We start from the raw sequence: 22465 nt of genomic DNA, 5'->3' as shown, positions 1-22465 counted from the left end.
TAGTGGTCATGACTGAATGAATCATTGACCCATGATGTCAATATTGTGCATTATATTGGTTAGATTTAATTCCAAAGGTACATGTCACTAACAGGTAAGGACTGGTTAACAAGTGTAAGTTGTCAATCAGGGAAATAAAACAGCATAAAATTGAACATCTTTAGGTCATATAATTAATGTGAGCCAGCTGCACATTTCCAAGTCAACAAATATCTGTGACATTATCGCGGTGTTTGCCAGGGTTCACTTTGGGTGCACGTGACATGCTTTCGGCTGGCAGAGCGCACTATTTTTTTCCAGACTCAAGCGAACAGTTCGTACAGCGTTGCATTTAATCGAATTTTTCTTCAAAATTAATTAAATTAACTTTATTGCCAACACTGTTGTTTCAGAGATCACTGCTACATGCACAGACCTGTTGCTGTTTATGACTTTCTGCTGTTTAAAACTTTCTTATTCATTTTATTTTAATATTATTTTGTATTATTATTTAAAAAATGTTTTATTTCATTATTAGTTACAGCTGCCTAAAAACGTTTAGTTGTTAAAAGCACTTATTGCACATTTTGACTTGTTGGATTGCAAGTTGTGCACACACACACAGACACAAGAAACATAGCTACAGATTTTTGAATGAAATCAAGGAAAAGTTTATTTAAAATCCACACACAGTCTTGAACTGAGGGCATGTTATGTGCTTTTGCTGAACTCCTGACAATGGAAATGCTTTTCAAAGTGATAAACTGTCAAGCTGAGTTTACCTGCAAAATAGCATAAGCTCACTAATAGAGCACCCCAGACCAGCCCCCCAACCCCACCCATCCCCACCCCCCTTGCAGTAGTGCAATTCCACCCTCAGTGATAAGTGGCTCCAGGCTACAGGTTGACAACAATAAAATCAATAACATTAAATAATACTATTAATATTTTTTTTCTGTAATACTTTTCAAATAAGTTGCATTCACTTTCTGTAAATTTAAAATCACAATAAACATATGAAGTTTGGTAAAAGAAAAAAAAGTGGTATTAAAGGTAAAATAAAGAAATTTGTAAAATTTTAAAGTGGCTAAAACCAAAGTCTTAACAAGGCATTCAATAACTGAGAGGCCCAAGCAGAATAGACTTTGTTGCTTGAAAAGTTTAGACATGCATCTAAAATAAGCTAATATCAATTATTTGACACACTAATGCTCCATTTACATAGACTATTACAGTAATGACTCAACACTGATAGTCCACATCACAAGCTCTCAGGGATATAGAGCATGATACCCTTGAGTCAAATTCCTCTTAATCGAAATTATTCTGTTGTGCACAAAGTATTTAACTGCTTTCCAATCTCTTCCATTATCCTTTAAAATTGTATTTTTCTTTAAGCATTTTTCACAGTCCACTTTTCCAGGAGCCTTCATTTCTTTAAAGTTGCTCTTGAAATAGTGTTCTATGACTTTCCTCTCTGTTTCTGACCAGGGCTTTTTGGGTTTTCCTAATAAAGAAGGAGAGGAGAAAGAAATTTAGTTGGTTATTAAATATACGAAGAAATGAATAAGTAAAATGTAATGTCAGTATTACAGAGTTATACAAGTTGAAAACACAAAAGACAGTGTTCAATTGTAAAAAGAAATGCTAAGAACTTCTGTATTTTAGTGTATAGAATCACATACGTTTTTGATTGAAGGACAATAGTGGATTACTCATATGTCCAATCACCTCACGAGAGGCTGCAGCCTTTCCAGAGTCGAGATCCCTAATTTCAGAAAGATCTTTCTCTTTGTCAGCATTTTCTGAAACATGGAGAAGCAACCCTTACTTAAAATTGCACACTACATTAAAGCCATATTGCATTTAAGTATATAATTCCTAACTCAATATTAGTAATTATTATATTAAAAAATGACAACTTAAAACTTACCGCCTCGGCTTGTCTGTTTTTTAGAATTACCATCCTCTGAGTCTGAGCTGGAGCCCTCTTCAGCTGAAATGATAAAATATTATTTATATTATGTTAAACTGACAAACTTTTACCAAGTGTGGAGCATTTCCCTTGTTTATAAAGCACAATACACAGAAATCATTTACTTACAGTTTATGTTAGGTGTTATGTCCTCCAAAGATTGTCCTTTATATTTGCTTATTCCACTTTGCAAGGCAAAAAGAATTCTGCTGACTTTTGCCATTTGCAACGTTTCTTCAGGGAGTCTATAAAACTCCCTATGGACATCGATGTCATGTCCCATAAATGTGGCAAGCTGGTCAAGTTCATGTGTTTTTAAGTTGAGTAACTGAGAAACTGTAGCCACATGTTTTCTCAATTTAGTAGAAGTGATGTTCTCTGGATGTTTAGCCCCACAGCTTTTAGCATATCGCTTTAAGCTGTCACATCCACGCATGTTCTCTAGTGATCCATAATTGGGACGGGCAAATATGTAAGGATTAGCTTGAGAAATCCCAGCATCTTCTCTTGTTTTGATTAGAAGTTCTACTGATTCCTTTACATTTGCTGGTAACAATATTGGAACTTTCCGACCCCTCTTTCCTCTTATTTCTATTCTGGTGAGATTCTCACATAATTTCTTCTCAAACGGTGATAGACTCTCCAAAATATCATCCTGTATGTTGATTTGGTTTCTCTGCAGATATGTTTTGACCTCCATTCTAGAAACTTCGCCTTCACGACGCCGATTAAACAAAATTAACTGTGAAAGAGTGACTTGGGAGAGATCACTCCATGAGCTTTTGGATGGATGGTCATTGAGTTCTTGTTTGTTGACCTCCTCAAGATACTTTAAATGCTTTTGAAGCTTCCTGATGTCTTCTGCTAGAGGTAGTATTTGTGCACTATTCCATTTTTTCTGGTATAGTGTTTTTAGTGCATTTGATGACACATGGATTGTCCATTCCAGTTCAATTAGCTTATTAAAGTGCTCTGCTCGTCCCTTTAAAGCTTCATCTTCGTGGCGTATAGCCTCCCCTTGCAAAATTTGTGCCACTTTAATAAGAGAATGTCGTAGTTTAAGTGCTGTTGATGGAACTGAAAATCTATTTGTTGATCCGTCAAATCCGGTCATCTTTTTCACAGCTTCAAGTACTGTGTTAAACTTTGCTGGGTTGATCAAGTCCTTCAAAGTAACAATGTCCTTGTCAATGGATCTTGCCACAAGAAGTAGTCTGGCAAGTTCCCTCATCTTATTTCTGATGTCAGCGCGGTATCGTCCAACTTCACCATTCTTTAGGAACATTCTTTCACCTAATGACAAAATTAATGTGTCTGATTTTACCACCTGGGTTACAGCATCATATGTCATGTCTCCAATAATCTTTTGAAGTCCAGCTGAAATTGTTGAGTCCATGGGCAACAGCAGGGAACAGCTTGCCTGAACCTTCCGCCTCACCAGAATATTCTCTTTTTTTTGTAACGTGCAACGTTTATGATGCCTCCAGAGGTCAGTTTTGACATACATACCAAAGCAAAACTTGCAAGGCAGGTAGTCAGTTGCTACTGACACATTCAAAGCTTGCCTTTTTGGTATGATCTCCCCTTTTCCTGTGGATAGGACTGCACTATTATGGTGGAAATTTCCCATGTTCCTTACTTTAGTTAATAAAAGATTTCGCATGCTTGAGCCTTGCTTATGTGACAATGCCTTTGCAACTTCAACTTCTCCATGATGTTTCTGTTTGAGATGTCTTGTTATTTTTGCATATGGCTTTTCACAGTAAAGGCAGACATTCTTTTTGTCGTAGATCCGTTGGCATGGTTTGTTTGAGGACGTTTTCACCTTAATCATATGTTGATTTTGACAATCATTAGCACTTTCATCCATTTCTGTCATAGTCTTCTTAAGTGGTTTACCACGGATGGCTTTTTGTGCTTCTATTTTCCCTTGTACTTCTTTTGTTTCGCTTACTTCTTCTTCATCATTATCCTCTTTTTCTTCCTCTTCTTCTTCTTCACCCTCCTCTTTTTCTCCCTCTTCTTCTTCTTCTTCCGACATTTCCACGAAAAGGGAAAGCTGTTGATCCATGTTGTTCTGAAATTCATAAACATTTGCTTGTAATTACTTTGCAACAGTCTCTGCGTTATTCCAAATCAATGGTTATGTAAATAAACACTTAATTACCATTTCACATTTAGAGCATTCCTCTTCATTGTTGGATAATGATTCCGTCACATCATCGCAAACATTCTCTGGGATGTCCATCTCATTGTGTTGTTGAGGCAAGGAATTATCCATATTGGTTATTTCCTGTAAAACAAGTGTAAGAAATACGTAACTCTTGATTTAGTCCTGCTTTATGTTTGACCCATGTTTAAGTACTGTATTCCATGTCTGTTGCTTAGAATAAACTATAAATGGATTCTTACTTCATGTCCATTTTTATTGCTGTTGTTTTCTGTGGTTCCAGATGTAAGATGATCGATACCTGTTAATACACACTAATACTTATATCATATAATTTAAGGATTATTGTAAACTTTACAATTTGTCATTACACATACCTTTGACAAACTGAAGGCATTCCTCCTGTAAAATGCATAAAAGCATTATGCAAATATAATTTCAACCATGTCATGTTTTCACTTAGAAAGTCAAATAAAGAAACTAAATAAATTACATAGAAACTATAACTTAGAAACATAAAATAAATAGAAACTATATACATTTACCATGACCTCTGTGGATGAGGTCTTTATGAAACTTTATGAAATAAATAGCTTTATGAAATAAATTGCTCACATTATATAACTGCAAATTTACATACATGTCTCCATGGGCAGTCAGGATCTCCATAGTCAAAGACAATTTCTTCTCCTGCAGGGATTTTTGTGGTTGCAAACGCACATAAATGTGGTCTTTTCTCACCATCACAAATCTGTTGTTCAAAAACAAACAAACACACACACGCACAAATAATCATCATATAAGTAGTCATGTATTGTGTATGAATATATATATAAAATATACATTATAGCTGTTTGGCTTGATGATATGAAACTGTAGGTATAAATTAATACAAGTAAATAATACAAAGATGGACTTACTATTTTAATTCTGCTGTTCGGCTTAATGTGATCATCGTTAATGAATCGTCCAAGTCGTTCTGTGTCTTTACTGCCATCAACACTGTGTGAATATAATTGTTGACAAAATGATTGTAAGTTTAAAGCACACATACAAACTATATATATATATATATGAACAATTCATCTTATCATAGAACAATCATCTTACCAATATAAATGTCCCTGGTAGGAGTAGAAGTACAGAAACGCGGCATCTTCAGCTGAGTACTCTTTAAACAGAGCCTCTCCTTCAGATCCAGTTATGTGTCTTCCAGCATACTCAAGCAGGAATTCTCCTGGCTCAATGTCTTTGCAGGCAATTACTCCATAACCTAATAAATAGAGTATAAGTGATTATAACCCTGTGCGACACAAATATATATATATATATATATAAATAAAAAAAACAGCAAACAAAATGTGTTCACCTTTTAGATGTTGTTATTAGAGTCCTCCAATTCACAAATAAATGTGTTTTTGCATTTGCAACATTTTAGGAAGTTTTTAGGTAAATGTTTTTTTGTCTGAACAAATGCGAACAACATCCTTACAGGTGGTACTGCTTATGAAACCCATAACTGTAGCTTATATGTGACCCTGGACCACAAACCAACCTTATGTTGCATGGGTGTATTTTTGGCAAAAACCAAAATTGCATCGCATGGGTTAAAATAATAGATTTGACTTTATTCCCAAAAATCAATAAAACATTAAGTCATTTTCCATTGACAATTTCTTACCATAAATACATCAAAACTGAATTCATGACTAGTAATATGCATTGCTAAGAGTTAAACCAAGTTTTAGAGCTAAGTTTTAAACCACTTTTAAAATAGAGTAAACTTTTTCTCAATATTTTGATTTTTTTTGCTCCCTCAGATTTCTGAAGTAGTTGTTTTTCTGACAAATAATGTCCTGTTTCAACAAACCATACATCAATGCAAAGCTAATTTATTCTTATTTTTCAGAAAAATGTATACAATTGACACTTATGACTGGTTTTCTGTAAGGTCACAATGATATGGTTTTGTGTAAGTCATATTGTTGTGAAAAAGTAAAATAGTTTATATAAAAGGTTCATACTGTATTTACAAATGTGATTAAGTAAATGCTTATCTGTGTAGCCATATTCAGTAAAAAATAGTCTACATTGTGTATGTCTAGATTTACAATGTATGTGACATCATAATACAGGAGCATTCTGGCTGGTGCAGTCTAAACAGGAAAAACACTAATTGTATAGAAATAATTTGAAAGAAAATCAATCCCAATCATACTTTAATGTTTTAAAGATTTCACACATTCCACATCCACACATTAATGTCTTTTTATATAAGTTAATCAAATTCGTTGTTAGATGGGATTTACAGTCTTACAGTGCTGGAGGCAGAATCTTGAATGATAACTTACCTTTCTCTTGACTTATAACTTTTTTCTGAAAGATGTCTTTATCTGTTCCAGAAGCAATGAATTCCAAAGCTTCCTTTTCCGCACAGACTCTTCTAGGTCTCATATTCCTATGAAATATGTTAAAACATATTTAGGGTACAGTGCATTTGACCATATTGATATATTTTCTTTTACCTGTTTTCCGATTTACTTTTATTAAAAGGTGCTATATAAATAAAGCTTTACTTACATTACTGACTTACAAAAAAAATTATAATAAAAAATTAGTATATAGTAAAAAATTCACCAAAGCACTACATTGCATTTTTAACAAACATTTTATCATGTTAGCATTTAGATATTATTATAATATAAATTGAGAATGTGCAACTTACCTTTTCTGTCTTAAATGACAAAGTCGGATGAAATATGGCCTCAGTAGACTTTTCTTGTATGGTCGATTTAGTAGGTTGAAAAATCTCCAATGTAGTAATCTACAAGCAGTTTTGTCCTCCAAAGTTTTTGTTTGTTACTTAGCAAAAAAGTAAATGGAGGTTCTGTTAAGTACCCAGAATATATATTCACACAAACCGACCCAGCTACTGTATCTGGATCATGATTGGATAAGACTCAAATAGCCCCATTAATGTTGGTATAGTCATGCAAATTTCGGTAGGAACGAATGGGGGTTCAAAACATTGGTAACTGGTTAGTTTTAATTTGACTAATCTTATAAAAAGTTAAACTGGCAGTAAATAATTAAAAATGCTGTTGTCATATTTTTCATAAATAAATGATAAATATCCATTTTTCATTTTCTAAAAATGCCATCTCAGTGTGGAAAGAAGACCGAAACAAATATGTGTTTTTAAACAAAAAATATATTAGTGTGGCCAAAGTTTGTCCTAAAGTTTAACATTAAATAAAGTTAGATTATGATTAAAAATTCAGTGTTCCAGCTAAGGTCCCCTGTTGGATAGGTAAACGCCGCTCAGAGCTTCAGGTCCCCACTGAGAAATAGATCAAATGTGTGTGCTCATTTAAATTGGGCAGTGTATATATTTAGGTGTTTTGAAACATCCTAGAGATGTGGCCAAAGTTCTTCTGGATTAAGTTTGTGTCAGTTTGTCCTGTTTCTTCATGTATTTCCAGACAGACTGAATGATGATCAGATCAGATCTCTGTGTGGAGCACTGGCTGTTGTCAGACTGCTTGTGCAGACAGTAATCTCACTGTATAATTACAATTAATGACAAAAATAATGTTTGGAAATGTAAATTGCTATTTCAAGTTGACGTGCAACAAAAAACAGGGGGGGGGGGGACTAATAAGTTGACCAAATTCCTTCATGTTTTCCCAACACAACTCTGTTGTGTGGAACCCAGCATTTTACAGTGATGGATAAATTGTAAATAAATCAGATTTCATTCCTATTCCTTGAATAAATGTTAAAAAATGCAATTATTCTGACACTACACACAACTGGGTAATTTAGTTCCTCACTTCACAACAAAACCTTTGAAACCCTTGAAAAAAAAAAACAGTATTCAGCAGTAAAACAAATATTGAGTTTTGAGCTCCAAAATCTTTATGTTGTGTTTGTGATGCTGAGAAATGACGAATAAATGAAACATCGTTCTTAACCAGCCTAGCTTAGATAGTATGGAGCAACACATGTTCAGATGACTTTATATTTACTAATATTTCACTTGTTGAATATCTCTGAAACAACAGTGTTGATAATTATTTAAAAAACAGCAATTGCCTTAAAACATACACTGTAAAAATACTTAAAAGATTAAAAAAACATACCAGCTTACCAGTAATTAGAAACAAAATTATGTATTTTTCTTTAAAAAAAAAAAGAGAAGAAAAAGAAAATACTACTACATCAGTCAATCGTGATAAATTGTAAATAACTCAGACTTTATTCTTATACTTCGAATAAATATAAAAAATTTAATTATTTTGACATTAACCACTAAAATGAAACTGAACACAGTTGGGTAATTTAGTTTCTCACTTCACAACAAAACCTCTGAAACCCGATCAAAAAAAAAAACTATTGTTTATTTAGCATTTAATGTTTCTTTCAGAATATTTAATAATAAGTAAAGGTTTAAATCTTCAAACGTTATCATGTGAATAAAGTTAATTAAAGTTAAAAGTCTCAAAAGGTCCCCTGTTGGATAGGTAAACGCCGCTCAGTGCTTCAAGTCCCCACTTGGTGTGTGTTTTAGTAAAAATGCAGTAACATTCACTGAGAAATAGATCAAATGTGTGTGTGCTCATTTAAGTTGGCCAGTGTATATATTTAGGTGTTCTGAAACATCTTAGAGATGTGGCCAAAGTTCTTCTGGATTGAGTTTGTGTCAGTTTGTTCTGTTTCTTCATGTATTTCCAGACAGACTGGATGATGACCAAACTGACATTAATCTAAAGCAGATGTTTTTGATGATGTTCATTGGCAGCTTTATTATGAAAGCAGTTTCCACAGTCCACACTGCAACACGAAAATGCTGTTGTCATATTTTTCATAAATAAATGATACATATCCATTTTTCATTTCCTAAAAATGCCATCTTAGTGTGGAAAGAAGACCGAAACAAATATGTGTTTTTAAACAAAAAATATATTAGTGTGGCCAAAGTTTGTCCTAAAGTTTAACATTAAATAAAGTTAGATTATGATTAAAAATTCAGTGTTCCAGCTAAGGTCCCCTGTTGGATAGGTAAACGCCGCTCAGAGCTTCAGGTCCCCACTTGGTGTGTGTTTTAGTAAAAATGCAGTAACATTCACTGAGAAATAGATCAAATGTGTGTGTGCTCATTTAAATTGGGCAGTGTATATATTTAGGTGTTTTGAAACATCCTAGAGATGTGGCCAAAGTTCTTCTGGATTAAGTTTGTGTCAGTTTGTCCTGTTTCTTCATGTATTTCCAGACAGACTGAATGATGATCAGATCAGATCTCTGTGTGGAGCACTGGCTGTTGTCAGACTGCTTGTGCAGACAGTAATCTCACTGTATAATTACAATTAATGACAAAAATAATGTTTGGAAATGTAAATTGCTATTTCAAGTTGACGTGCAACAAAAAACAGGGGGGGGGGGGGGACTAATAAGTTGACCAAATTCCTTCATGTTTTCCCAACACAACTCTGTTGTGTGGAACCCAGCATTTTACAGTGATGGATAAATTGTAAATAAATCAGATTTCATTCCTATTCCTTGAATAAATGTTAAAAAATGCAATTATTCTGACACTACACACAACTGGGTAATTTAGTTCCTCACTTCACAACAAAACCTTTGAAACCCTTGAAAAAAAAAAAACAGTATTCAGCAGTAAAACAAATATTGAGTTTTGAGCTCCAAAATCTTTATGTTGTGTTTGTGATGCTGAGAAATGACGAATAAATGAAACATCGTTCTTAACCAGCCTAGCTTAGATAGTATGGAGCAACACATGTTCAGATGACTTTATATTTACTAATATTTCACTTGTGGAATATCTCTGAAACAACAGTGTTGATAATTATTTAAAAAACAGCAATTGCCTTAAAACATACACTGTAAAAATACTTAAAAGATTAAAAAAACATACCAGCTTACCAGTAATTAGAAACAAAATTATGTATTTTTCTTTAAAAAAAAAAGAGAAGAAAAAGAAAATACTACTACATCAGTCAATCGTGATAAATTGTAAATAACTCCTTCAAATAAATGCAAAGAAATATTAAACACTAAAATGACACTAAACTAAATTATTCCTTTGACTAGAAAGAAAAATTTTAACCAATCAGTTTACAGTGTACTAATGGCCTGTTTATCTGGGCTTTACTGGTGATAATGGTCAGGAATGTTGGACCATTATTGCCTTTTTAGCATATCAGTAGAGGACACAAACCAGCCAGACAGTAATGTGTGTATTGTGGAATGGGCTAAATCTAAAAAATAGAGTCAGCATGCTTGTGTTTGCGTTATAATTTAGCAAGGTAAAACAAAGCTTTGTCTCCTATATTGAATCATCAGGCAGAAATGTTTGTAAAATAGTATGTATTATGTAACACTCATAGTAAATATAACACACACACACACACACACACTGCAGAGTACTATATACTTTGTCAAATAAAATACAAACTTTTAAATATATATTTGCTTATTTAATTTGACTAATCTTATAAAAAGTTAAACTGGCAGTAAATAATTAAAAATGCTGTTGTCATATTTTTCATAAATAAATGATACATATCCATTTTTCATTTCCTAAAAATGCCATCTCAGTGTGGAAAGAAGACCGAAACAAATATGTGTTTTTAAACAAAAAATATATTAGTGTGGCCAAAGTTTGTCCTAAAGTTTAACATTAAATAAAGTTAGATTATGATTAAAAATTCAGTGTTCCAGCTAAGGTCCCCTGTTGGATAGATAAACGCTGCTCAGAGCTTCAGGTCCCCACTTGGTGTGCGTTTTAGTAAAAATGCAATAATGTGTGTATTGTGGAATGGGCTAAATCTAAAAATTAGAGTCAGCATGCTTGTGTTTGCGTTATAATTTAGCAAGGTAAAACAAAGCTTTTTCTCCTATATTGAATCATCAGGCAGAAATGTTTGTAAAATAGTATGTATTATGTAACACTCATAGTAAATATAACACACACACACACACACACTGCAGAGTACTATATACTTTGTCAAATAAAATACAAACTTTTAAATATATATTTGCTTATTTAATTGAAGTATGACTTGAACAATTTTTATTTTTGTGCAATGATTCGTATGTAGATAGATTTAACAGCTACTGTTATTGGCCACGTGAAAAACCTTCAGATGTAATTTACTTTTGTTTAGACGCTGACTAAAAACAAGTTTTGAAGTTTTTTGATGTTTATGTGTTATCTACATTTTCAGGGTTAAACTACATATTTGTACGAAGAGTTTGAGTCAATATTGTGAAAATTGCACATTTAACTGAAACAGTTAATTTATGAAATGTGAAAATGTTTATATTATACAGAGTAATGTGTTATGCATTTATGGCCAAATAAATATAAACAGTTTAAATACAAGCAAAATAATAAGTAATAGCCCTAAGGTAACTTTTTGTTTGAATTTGTGTATTTTTCATATATTTTTTGCTTGTATTCTTGCCATGATAAACATATGTTTATATAGCAACCCATGTTCTGTTGTCATTAATATGTTAATAAACTTTAGGTAGAACTGTCAGAGATATAAACACAAAAGCAAGTGATGCAACAAAGTTTGATAAAGAAAAATCTTGAATGATTATAAAAATTGTTTAAAATAACAATAATTTAAAAAAATCTTGAACGACATTAATGATAAATATATATGATCATTAATGACTTCTCTATTTATCTGTCTGATTTTCCGGGGGTTTTCTTTTGACCGCCACCTGACATTGTAAAGAATATCTCAACAGCGGACGCGTCATGTATAAAAGGCTCGTCTGTATGTTGCGCACGCTGTCAGCAGAGGTTCACGATGCTGCGCCAGGAGAAAGTATAAATCAGCCTTTAGTATTGAGCGGCACATGTTTGGATGACTTCATATTTACTAATAGTTCCCTTTTTCAATATCTCTGTGAGAACAGTGTTGATAATTATTGAAAAAGAAAACAGTTATTGCCTTAAAACATAAAAAGTAACTGTAAAAACTGTAAAAAGACTGAATATATATTAATTATAAAAATTAAAAAAACACAGTAATTGCCTTAAAACGTACACTGTAAAAAATACTTGATTTTTTTATAAACATTCCGAAATTGGGCAAATTATAAAAAAATATATAATTTTTAGTATGTTTTATTTGTATGCTTTATATGTATTACATGTATTACTTTCAATGTCAAGCCTAAAATATTTGCAGGTAAAACTTATTTAGCATTAAATGTTTCTATCATAATATTTAATAATAAGTAAAGGTTTAAATCTTCAAACGTTATCATGTGAATAAAGTTAATTAAAGTTAAAAGTCTCAAAAGGTCCCCTGTTGGATAGGTAAACGCCGCTCAGTGCTTCAGGTCCCCACTTGGTGTGTGTTTTAGTAAAAATGCAGTAACATTCACTGAGAAATAGATCAAATGTGTGTGTGCTCATTTAAGTTGGCCAGTGTATATATTTAGGTGTTCTGAAACATCTTAGAGATGTGGCCAAAGTTCTTCTGGATTGAGTTTGTGTCAGTTTGTTCTGTTTCTTCATGTATTTCCAGACAGACTGGATGATGACCAAACTGACATTAATCTAAAGCAGATGTTTTTGATGATGTTCATGGGCAGCTTTATTATGAAAGCAGTTTCCACAGTCCACACTGCAACACGAAAATGCTGTTGTCATATTTTTCATAAATAAATGATACATATCCATTTTTCATTTCCTAAAAATGCCATCTTAGTGTGGAAAGAAGACCGAAACAAATATGTGTTTTTAAACAAAAAATATATTAGTGTGGCCAAAGTTTGTCCTAAAGTTTAACATTAAATAAAGTTAGATTATGATTAAAAATTCAGTGTTCCAGCTAAGGTCCCCTGTTGGATAGGTAAACGCCGCTCAGAGCTTCAGGTCCCCACTTGGTGTGTGTTTTAGTAAAAATGCAGTAACATTCACTGAGAAATAGATCAAATGTGTGTGTGCTCATTTAAATTGGGCAGTGTATATATTTAGGTGTTCTGAAACATCCTAGAGATGTGGCCAAAGTTCTTCTGGATTAAGTTTGTGTCAGTTTGTCCTGTTTCTTCATGTATTTCCAGACAGACTGAATGATGATCAGATCAGATCTCTGTGTGGAGCACTGGCTGTTGTCAGACTGCTTGTGCAGACAGTAATCTCACTGTATAATTACAATTAATGACAAAAATAATGTTTGGAAATGTAAATTGCTATTTCAAGTTGACGTGCAACAAAAAACTAGGGGGGGGGGGGACTAATAAGTTGACCAAATTCCTTCATGTTTTCCCAACACAACTCTGTTGTGTGGAACCCAGCATTTTACAGTGATGGATAAATTGTAAATAAATCAGATTTCATTCCTATTCCTTGAATAAATGTTAAAAAATGCAATTATTCTGACACTACACACAACTGGGTAATTTAGTTCCTCACTTCACAACAAAACCTTTGAAACCCTTGAAAAAAAAAAACAGTATTCAGCAGTAAAACAAATATTGAGTTTTGAGCTCCAAAATCTTTATGTTGTGTTTGTGATGCTGAGAAATGACGAATAAATGAAACATCGTTCTTAACCAGCCTAGCTTAGATAGTATGGAGCAACACATGTTCAGATGACTTTATATTTACTAATATTTCACTTGTTGAATATCTCTGAAACAACAGTGTTGATAATTATTTAAAAAACAGCAATTGCCTTAAAACATACACTGTAAAAATACTTAAAAGATTAAAAAAACATACCAGCTTACCAGTAATTAGAAACAAAATTATGTATTTTTCTTTAAAAAAAAAAGAGAAGAAAAAGAAAATACTACTACATCAGTCAATCGTGATAAATTGTAAATAACTCAGACTTTATTCTTATACTTCGAATAAATATAAAAAATTTAATTATTTTGACATTAACCACTAAAATGAAACTGAACACAGTTGGGTAATTTAGTTTCTCACTTCACAACAAAACCTCTGAAACCCGATCAAAAAAAAAACTATTGTTTATTTAGCATTTAATGTTTCTTTCAGAATATTTAATAATAAGTAAAGGTTTAAATCTTCAAACGTTATCATGTAAATAAAGTTTATTAAAGTTAAAAGTCTCAAAAGGTCCCCTGTTGGATAGGTAAACGCCGCTCAGTGCTTCAAGTCCCCACTTGGTGTGTGTTTTAGTAAAAATGCAGTAACATTCACTGAGAAATAGATCAAATGTGTGTGTGCTCATTTAAGTTGGCCAGTGTATATATTTAGGTGTTCTGAAACATCTTAGAGATGTGGCCAAAGTTCTTCTGGATTGAGTTTGTGTCAGTTTGTTCTGTTTCTTCATGTATTTCCAGACAGACTGGATGATGACCAAACTGACATTAATCTAAAGCAGATGTTTTTGATGATGTTCATTGGCAGCTTTATTATGAAAGCAGTTTCCACAGTCCACACTGCAACACGAAAATGCTGTTGTCATATTTTTCATAAATAAATGATACATATCCATTTTTCATTTCCTAAAAATGCCATCTTAGTGTGGAAAGAAGACCGAAACAAATATGTGTTTTTAAACAAAAAATATATTAGTGTGGCCAAAGTTTGTCCTAAAGTTTAACATTAAATAAAGTTAGATTATGATTAAAAATTCAGTGTTCCAGCTAAGGTCCCCTGTTGGATAGGTAAACGCCGCTCAGAGCTTCAGGTCCCCACTTGGTGTGTGTTTTAGTAAAAATGCAGTAACATTCACTGAGAAATAGATCAAATGTGTGTGTGCTCATTTAAATTGGGCAGTGTATATATTTAGGTGTTTTGAAACATCCTAGAGATGTGGCCAAAGTTCTTCTGGATTAAGTTTGTGTCAGTTTGTCCTGTTTCTTCATGTATTTCCAGACAGACTGAATGATGATCAGATCAGATCTCTGTGTGGAGCACTGGCTGTTGTCAGACTGCTTGTGCAGACAGTAATCTCACTGTATAATTACAATTAATGACAAAAATAATGTTTGGAAATGTAAATTGCTATTTCAAGTTGACGTGCAACAAAAAACTAGGGGGGGGGGGGACTAATAAGTTGACCAAATTCCTTCATGTTTTCCCAACACAACTCTGTTGTGTGGAACCCAGCATTTTACAGTGATGGATAAATTGTAAATAAATCAGATTTCATTCCTATTCCTTGAATAAATGTTAAAAAATGCAATTATTCTGACACTACACACAACTGGGTAATTTAGTTCCTCACTTCACAACAAAACCTTTGAAACCCTTGAAAAAAAAAAACAGTATTCAGCAGTAAAACAAATATTGAGTTTTGAGCTCCAAAATCTTTATGTTGTGTTTGTGATGCTGAGAAATGACGAATAAATGAAACATCGTTCTTAACCAGCCTAGCTTAGATAGTATGGAGCAACACATGTTCAGATGACTTTATATTTACTAATATTTCACTTGTGGAATATCTCTGAAACAACAGTGTTGATAATTATTTAAAAAACAGCAATTGCCTTAAAACATACACTGTAAAAATACTTAAAAGATTAAAAAACATACCAGCTTACCAGTAATTAGAAACAAAATTATGTATTTTTCTTTAAAAAAAAAGAGAAGAAAAAGAAAATACTACTACATCAGTCAATCGTGATAAATTGTAAATAACTCCTTCAAATAAATGCAAAGAAATATTAAACACTAAAATGACACTAAACTAAATTATTCCTTTGACTAGAAAGAAAAATTTTAACCAATCAGTTTACAGTGTACTAATGGCCTGTTTATCTGGGCTTTACTGGTGATAATGGTCAGGAATGTTGGACCATTATTGCCTTTTTAGCATATCAGTAGAGGACACAAACCAGCCAGACAGTAATGTGTGTATTGTGGAATGGGCTAAATCTAAAAAATAGAGTCAGCATGCTTGTGTTTGCGTTATAATTTAGCAAGGTAAAACAAAGCTTTGTCTCCTATATTGAATCATCAGGCAGAAATGTTTGTAAAATAGTATGTATTATGTAACACTCATAGTAAATATAACACACACACACACACACACTGCAGAGTACTATATACTTTGTCAAATAAAATACAAACTTTTAAATATATATTTGCTTATTTAATTTGACTAATCTTATAAAAAGTTAAACTGGCAGTAAATAATTAAAAATGCTGTTGTCATATTTTTCATAAATAAATGATACATATCCATTTTTCATTTCCTAAAAATGCCATCTCAGTGTGGAAAGAAGACCGAAACAAATATGTGTTTTTAAACAAAAAATATATTAGTGTGGCCAAAGTTTGTCCTAAAGTTTAACATTAAATAAAGTTAGATTATGATTAAAAATTCAGTGTTCCAGCTAAGGTCCCCTGTTGGATAGATAAACGCTGCTCAGAGCTTCAGGTCCCCACTTGGTGTGCGTTTTAGTAAAAATGCAATAATGTGTGTATTGTGGAATGGGCTAAATCTAAAAATTAGAGTCAGCATGCTTGTGTTTGCGTTATAATTTAGCAAGGTAAAACAAAGCTTTGTCTCCTATATTGAATCATCAGGCAGAAATGTTTGTAAAATAGTATGTATTATGTAACACTCATAGTAAATATAACACACACACACACACACTGCAGAGTACTATATACTTTGTCAAATAAAATACAAACTTTTAAATATATATTTGCTTATTTAATTGAAGTATGACTTGAACAATTTTTATTTTTGTGCAATGATTCGTATGTAGATAGATTTAACAGCTACTGTTATTGGCCACGTGAAAAACCTTCAGATGTAATTTACTTTTGTTTAGACGCTGACTAAAAACAAGTTTTGAAGTTTTTTGATGTTTATGTGTTATCTACATTTTCAGGGTTAAACTACATATTTGTACGAAGAGTTTGAGTCAATATTGTGAAAATTGCACATTTAACTGAAACAGTTAATTTATGAAATGTGAAAATGTTTATATTATACAGAGTAATGTGTTATGCATTTATGGCCAAATAAATATAAACAGTTTAAATACAAGCAAAATAATAAGTAATAGCCCTAAGGTAACTTTTTGTTTGAATTTGTGTATTTTTCATATATTTTTTGCTTGTATTCTTGCCATGATAAACATATGTTTATATAGCAACCCATGTTCTGTTGTCATTAATATGTTAATAAACTTTAGGTAGAACTGTCAGAGATATAAACACAAAAGCAAGTGATGCAACAAAGTTTGATAAAGAAAAATCTTGAATGATTATAAAAATTGTTTAAAATAACAATAATTTAAAAAAATCTTGAACGACATTAATGATAAATATATATGATCATTAATGACTTCTCTATTTATCTGTCTGATTTTCCGGGGGTTTTCTTTTGACCGCCACCTGACATTGTAAAGAATATCTCAACAGCGGACGCGTCATGTATAAAAGGCTCGTCTGTATGTTGCGCACGCTGTCAGCAGAGGTTCACGATGCTGCGCCAGGAGAAAGTATAAATCAGCCTTTAGTATTGAGCGGCACATGTTTGGATGACTTCATATTTACTAATAGTTCCCTTTTTCAATATCTCTGTGAGAACAGTGTTGATAATTATTGAAAAAGAAAACAGTTATTGCCTTAAAACATAAAAAGTAACTGTAAAAACTGTAAAAAGACTGAATATATATTAATTATAAAAATTAAAAAAACACAGTAATTGCCTTAAAACGTACACTGTAAAAAATACTTGATTTTTTTATAAACATTCCGAAATTGGGCAAATTATAAAAAAATATATAATTTTTAGTATGTTTTATTTGTATGCTTTATATGTATTACATGTATTACTTTCAATGTCAAGCCTAAAATATTTGCAGGTAAAACTTATTTAGCATTAAATGTTTCTATCATAATATTTAATAATAAGTAAAGGTTTAAATCTTCAAACGTTATCATGTGAATAAAGTTAATTAAAGTTAAAAGTCTCAAAAGGTCCCCTGTTGGATAGGTAAACGCCGCTCAGTGCTTCAGGTCCCCACTTGGTGTGTGTTTTAGTAAAAATGCAGTAACATTCACTGAGAAATAGATCAAATGTGTGTGTGCTCATTTAAGTTGGCCAGTGTATATATTTAGGTGTTCTGAAACATCTTAGAGATGTGGCCAAAGTTCTTCTGGATTGAGTTTGTGTCAGTTTGTTCTGTTTCTTCATGTATTTCCAGACAGACTGGATGATGACCAAACTGACATTAATCTAAAGCAGATGTTTTTGATGATGTTCATTGGCAGCTTTATTATGAAAGCAGTTTCCACAGTCCACACTGCAACACGAAAATGCTGTTGTCATATTTTTCATAAATAAATGATACATATCCATTTTTCATTTCCTAAAAATGCCATCTTAGTGTGGAAAGAAGACCGAAACAAATATGTGTTTTTAAACAAAAAATATATTAGTGTGGCCAAAGTTTGTCCTAAAGTTTAACATTAAATAAAGTTAGATTATGATTAAAAATTCAGTGTTCCAGCTAAGGTCCCCTGTTGGATAGGTAAACGCCGCTCAGAGCTTCAGGTCCCCACTTGGTGTGTGTTTTAGTAAAAATGCAGTAACATTCACTGAGAAATAGATCAAATGTGTGTGTGCTCATTTAAATTGGGCAGTGTATATATTTAGGTGTTCTGAAACATCCTAGAGATGTGGCCAAAGTTCTTCTGGATTAAGTTTGTGTCAGTTTGTCCTGTTTCTTCATGTATTTCCAGACAGACTGAATGATGATCAGATCAGATCTCTGTGTGGAGCACTGGCTGTTGTCAGACTGCTTGTGCAGACAGTAATCTCACTGTATAATTACAATTAATGACAAAAATAATGTTTGGAAATGTAAATTGCTATTTCAAGTTGACGTGCAACAAAAAACTAGGGGGGGGGGACTAATAAGTTGACCAAATTCCTTCATGTTTTCCCAACACAACTCTGTTGTGTGGAACCCAGCATTTTACAGTGATGGATAAATTGTAAATAAATCAGATTTCATTCCTATTCCTTGAATAAATGTTAAAAAATGCAATTATTCTGACACTACACACAACTGGGTAATTTAGTTCCTCACTTCACAACAAAACCTTTGAAACCCTTGAAAAAAAAAAACAGTATTCAGCAGTAAAACAAATATTGAGTTTTGAGCTCCAAAATCTTTATGTTGTGTTTGTGATGCTGAGAAATGACGAATAAATGAAACATCGTTCTTAACCAGCCTAGCTTAGATAGTATGGAGCAACACATGTTCAGATGACTTTATATTTACTAATATTTCACTTGTTGAATATCTCTGAAACAACAGTGTTGATAATTATTTAAAAAACAGCAATTGCCTTAAAACATACACTGTAAAAATACTTAAAAGATTAAAAAAACATACCAGCTTACCAGTAATTAGAAACAAAATTATGTATTTTTCTTTAAAAAAAAAAAGAGAAGAAAAAGAAAATACTACTACATCAGTCAATCGTGATAAATTGTAAATAACTCAGACTTTATTCTTATACTTCGAATAAATATAAAAAATTTAATTATTTTGACATTAACCACTAAAATGAAACTGAACACAGTTGGGTAATTTAGTTTCTCACTTCACAACAAAACCTTTGAAACCCGATCAAAAAAAAAACTATTGTTTATTTAGCATTTAATGTTTCTTTCAGAATATTTAATAATAAGTAAAGGTTTAAATCTTCAAACGTTATCATGTAAATAAAGTTTATTAAAGTTAAAAGTCTCAAAAGGTCCCCTGTTGGATAGGTAAACGCCGCTCAGTGCTTCAGGTCCCCACTTGGTGTGTGTTTTAGTAAAAATGCAGTAACATTCACTGAGAAATAGATCAAATGTGTGTGTGCTCATTTAAGTTGGCCAGTGTATATATTTAGGTGTTCTGAAACATCTTAGAGATGTGGCCAAAGTTCTTCTGGATTGAGTTTGTGTCAGTTTGTTCTGTTTCTTCATGTATTTCCAGACAGACTGGATGATGACCAAACTGACATTAATCTAAAGCAGATGTTTTTGATGATGTTCATTGGCAGCTTTATTATGAAAGCAGTTTCCACAGTCCACACTGCAACACGAAAATGCTGTTGTCATATTTTTCATAAATAAATGATAAATATCCATTTTTCATTTCCTAAAAATGCCATCTCAGTGTGGAAAGAAGACCGAAACAAATATGTGTTTTTAAACAAAAAATATATTAGTGTGGCCAAAGTTTGTCCTAAAGTTTAACATTAAATAAAGTTAGATTATGATTAAAAATTCAGTGTTCCAGCTAAGGTCCCCTGTTGGATAGGTAGGTCAATCAGAGCTTCAGGTCCTCACTTGGCATGAGTTTTTATAAAATTTGCATATTGTGAATTTTTTAAAAAACATTTTAAGGTCAGTATTATTAGCCATCTTAAGCATTTTTTTACACAATTGGCTGAAGAATAAACCACTGTAATACAATGACTTGCCTAATTAACCTAATTACCCTAGTTAAGCCTTTAAATGTCACTTTAAGCTGAATACTAGTGTCTTGAAAAATATCTAGTCAAATATTATGTGCTGTCATCATGGCAAAGATAAAAGAAATCAGTTATTAGAAATTAGTTACTAAAACTATTATGTTTAGAAATGTGGTGAAAAAAATATACAGGGTGGCTAATAATTCTGACTACCACTGTATATACATATATAATTATTTTAATTTCAAGTCTAAAATACAGTCAACATCTGGTTGATCAACCAACAAGTGGATCAAAACTTTTCTTCAAAGTTGTCCTAAAGCTATTGAATAAATATACTTTTATGATCCACTTCAAATGTTGACTTCTGTATTTGCAGGTAAAACTAAATTATTTAACATATAAAGTTACTATTAGAATATTCAATAATATATAAATGTTAAAGGTTTTAAAAAGGTTTTAGAGTTTAGCATTAAATAATGTCAGATTGTGAGTTAATGTCTGTGTTCCAGCAGTCTCTAAAGGATAGGTAGACTCACTCAGAGCTTCAGGTCCCCACTTGGTGTGTGTTTTAGTAAAAATACAGGAGTGCATATTGTCAATATTCACTAAGATGTTGATTAAATGTGTGTACTCATTTAAATTGAGCAGTATATATATATATATATATATATATATATATATATATATATATATATATATATATATATATATATATATATATATATATATATATATATATATATACTGATATATATGCACATATATAACAAACAATTTATGCAGATTAAACTCAATTATTTAGGTTTTAATGTCACTATTAGAATATTTAATAATATATAAATGTTTAAAATGTTAGAGTTTAGCATGTAAATAAAGTCAGATTGTGAGTTTAGAGTCTGTGTTCCAGCAGTCTGTGTGTTTCACACTCAGTGTCTCTGCAGTCTATGAAGGTCCCCTGCTGGATAGGTAGATGTCGCCCAGAGCTTCAGGTCCCCACTTGGCATGTGTTTTAAAAAAAAATTCAAATACTTATTTTGAGTTATATTATGAAAAAAGACCTTAAAAGAAAATTTTGTATGTGATTTTTATTTTATTAAAATGAGCAGAAACCATGGTCCCCTCTTGGCCTGTATAGAGCGACGGTCCCCTCTTGGTAGCATAGACGTGTATGTGTGTGTGTGTGTGTGTGTGTGTGTGTGTGACAGGTACAGAGAGAACAGTACCTGCTCGCACATGGAAAGGAGTGGGAGATGTGCATTGACTCACAACTCATCTTTCCAACTGAGATCATGCAAACAACACAAACAAGACCAGATGCAGTAATTTGGTCAGTAGCTGCTAAGAAGGTGCTTGTGAGTCGGTTGTTGGGTTGACTGTGCCATGGGCGGAGGAAATGGCAACGACACATGAGTTCAGGCTGCACAAGTAGTCTGACCTAGCAGCGTAATGCAGGTTTGGGGGTTAGTCGGCGACAGTCCATCCTGAAGAAGTCGAGTGCATGGAAGGTGAACCTTCTCGTGTGTGAACTGAGATCATGCAAACAACACAAACAAGACCAGATGCAGTGATTTGGTCAGTAGCTGCTAAGAAGGTGCTTGTGAGTGGGTAGTTGGGTTGACTGTGCCATGGGCGGAGGAAATGGCAACGACACATGAGTTCAGGCTGCACAAGTAGTCTGACCTAGCAGCGGAATGCAGGTTTGGGGGTTAGTTGGCGACAGTCCATCCTGAAGAAGTCGAGTGCAGGGAATTTTTAGGTAAGTCAGTGCTTTATTTTCTCTGAGGAGAGCTATTAAGGCGATTGTGGCGGAGACAGAGAAGGCAAGTTACTGGACGTGACTACGGAGGAGGGACATGAATTGGGAAAACATACCCCATTAAGA

The 22465-nt window shown here is 32.7% G+C and overlaps 1 protein-coding gene across 1 annotated transcript; it reads right to left on the bottom strand.

Annotated features, from left to right (window-relative positions):
- Positions 1 to 847: 847 nt before the first annotated feature.
- On the bottom strand, positions 848 to 2661 carry LOC130237704 (uncharacterized). Its single transcript, XM_056468720.1, has 4 exons — positions 2084 to 2661; positions 1913 to 1975; positions 1665 to 1784; positions 848 to 1486 (listed from the first exon to the last, which is right to left on the bottom strand). Exons 1-4 carry the CDS (start codon positions 2652 to 2654, stop codon positions 1251 to 1253), a joined length of 990 nt encoding a protein of 329 aa, XP_056324695.1. The 5' UTR covers positions 2655 to 2661; the 3' UTR covers positions 848 to 1250.
- Positions 2662 to 22465: the final 19804 nt, after the last annotated feature.

This window comes from Danio aesculapii, chromosome 11, assembly GCF_903798145.1.
Source record: "Danio aesculapii chromosome 11, fDanAes4.1, whole genome shotgun sequence".
Lineage (NCBI taxonomy): Eukaryota > Metazoa > Chordata > Actinopteri > Cypriniformes > Danionidae > Danio > Danio aesculapii.
Note: the sequence above shows the minus strand (reverse complement) of the source record. Positions and strands in the feature narration are given on the sequence as shown.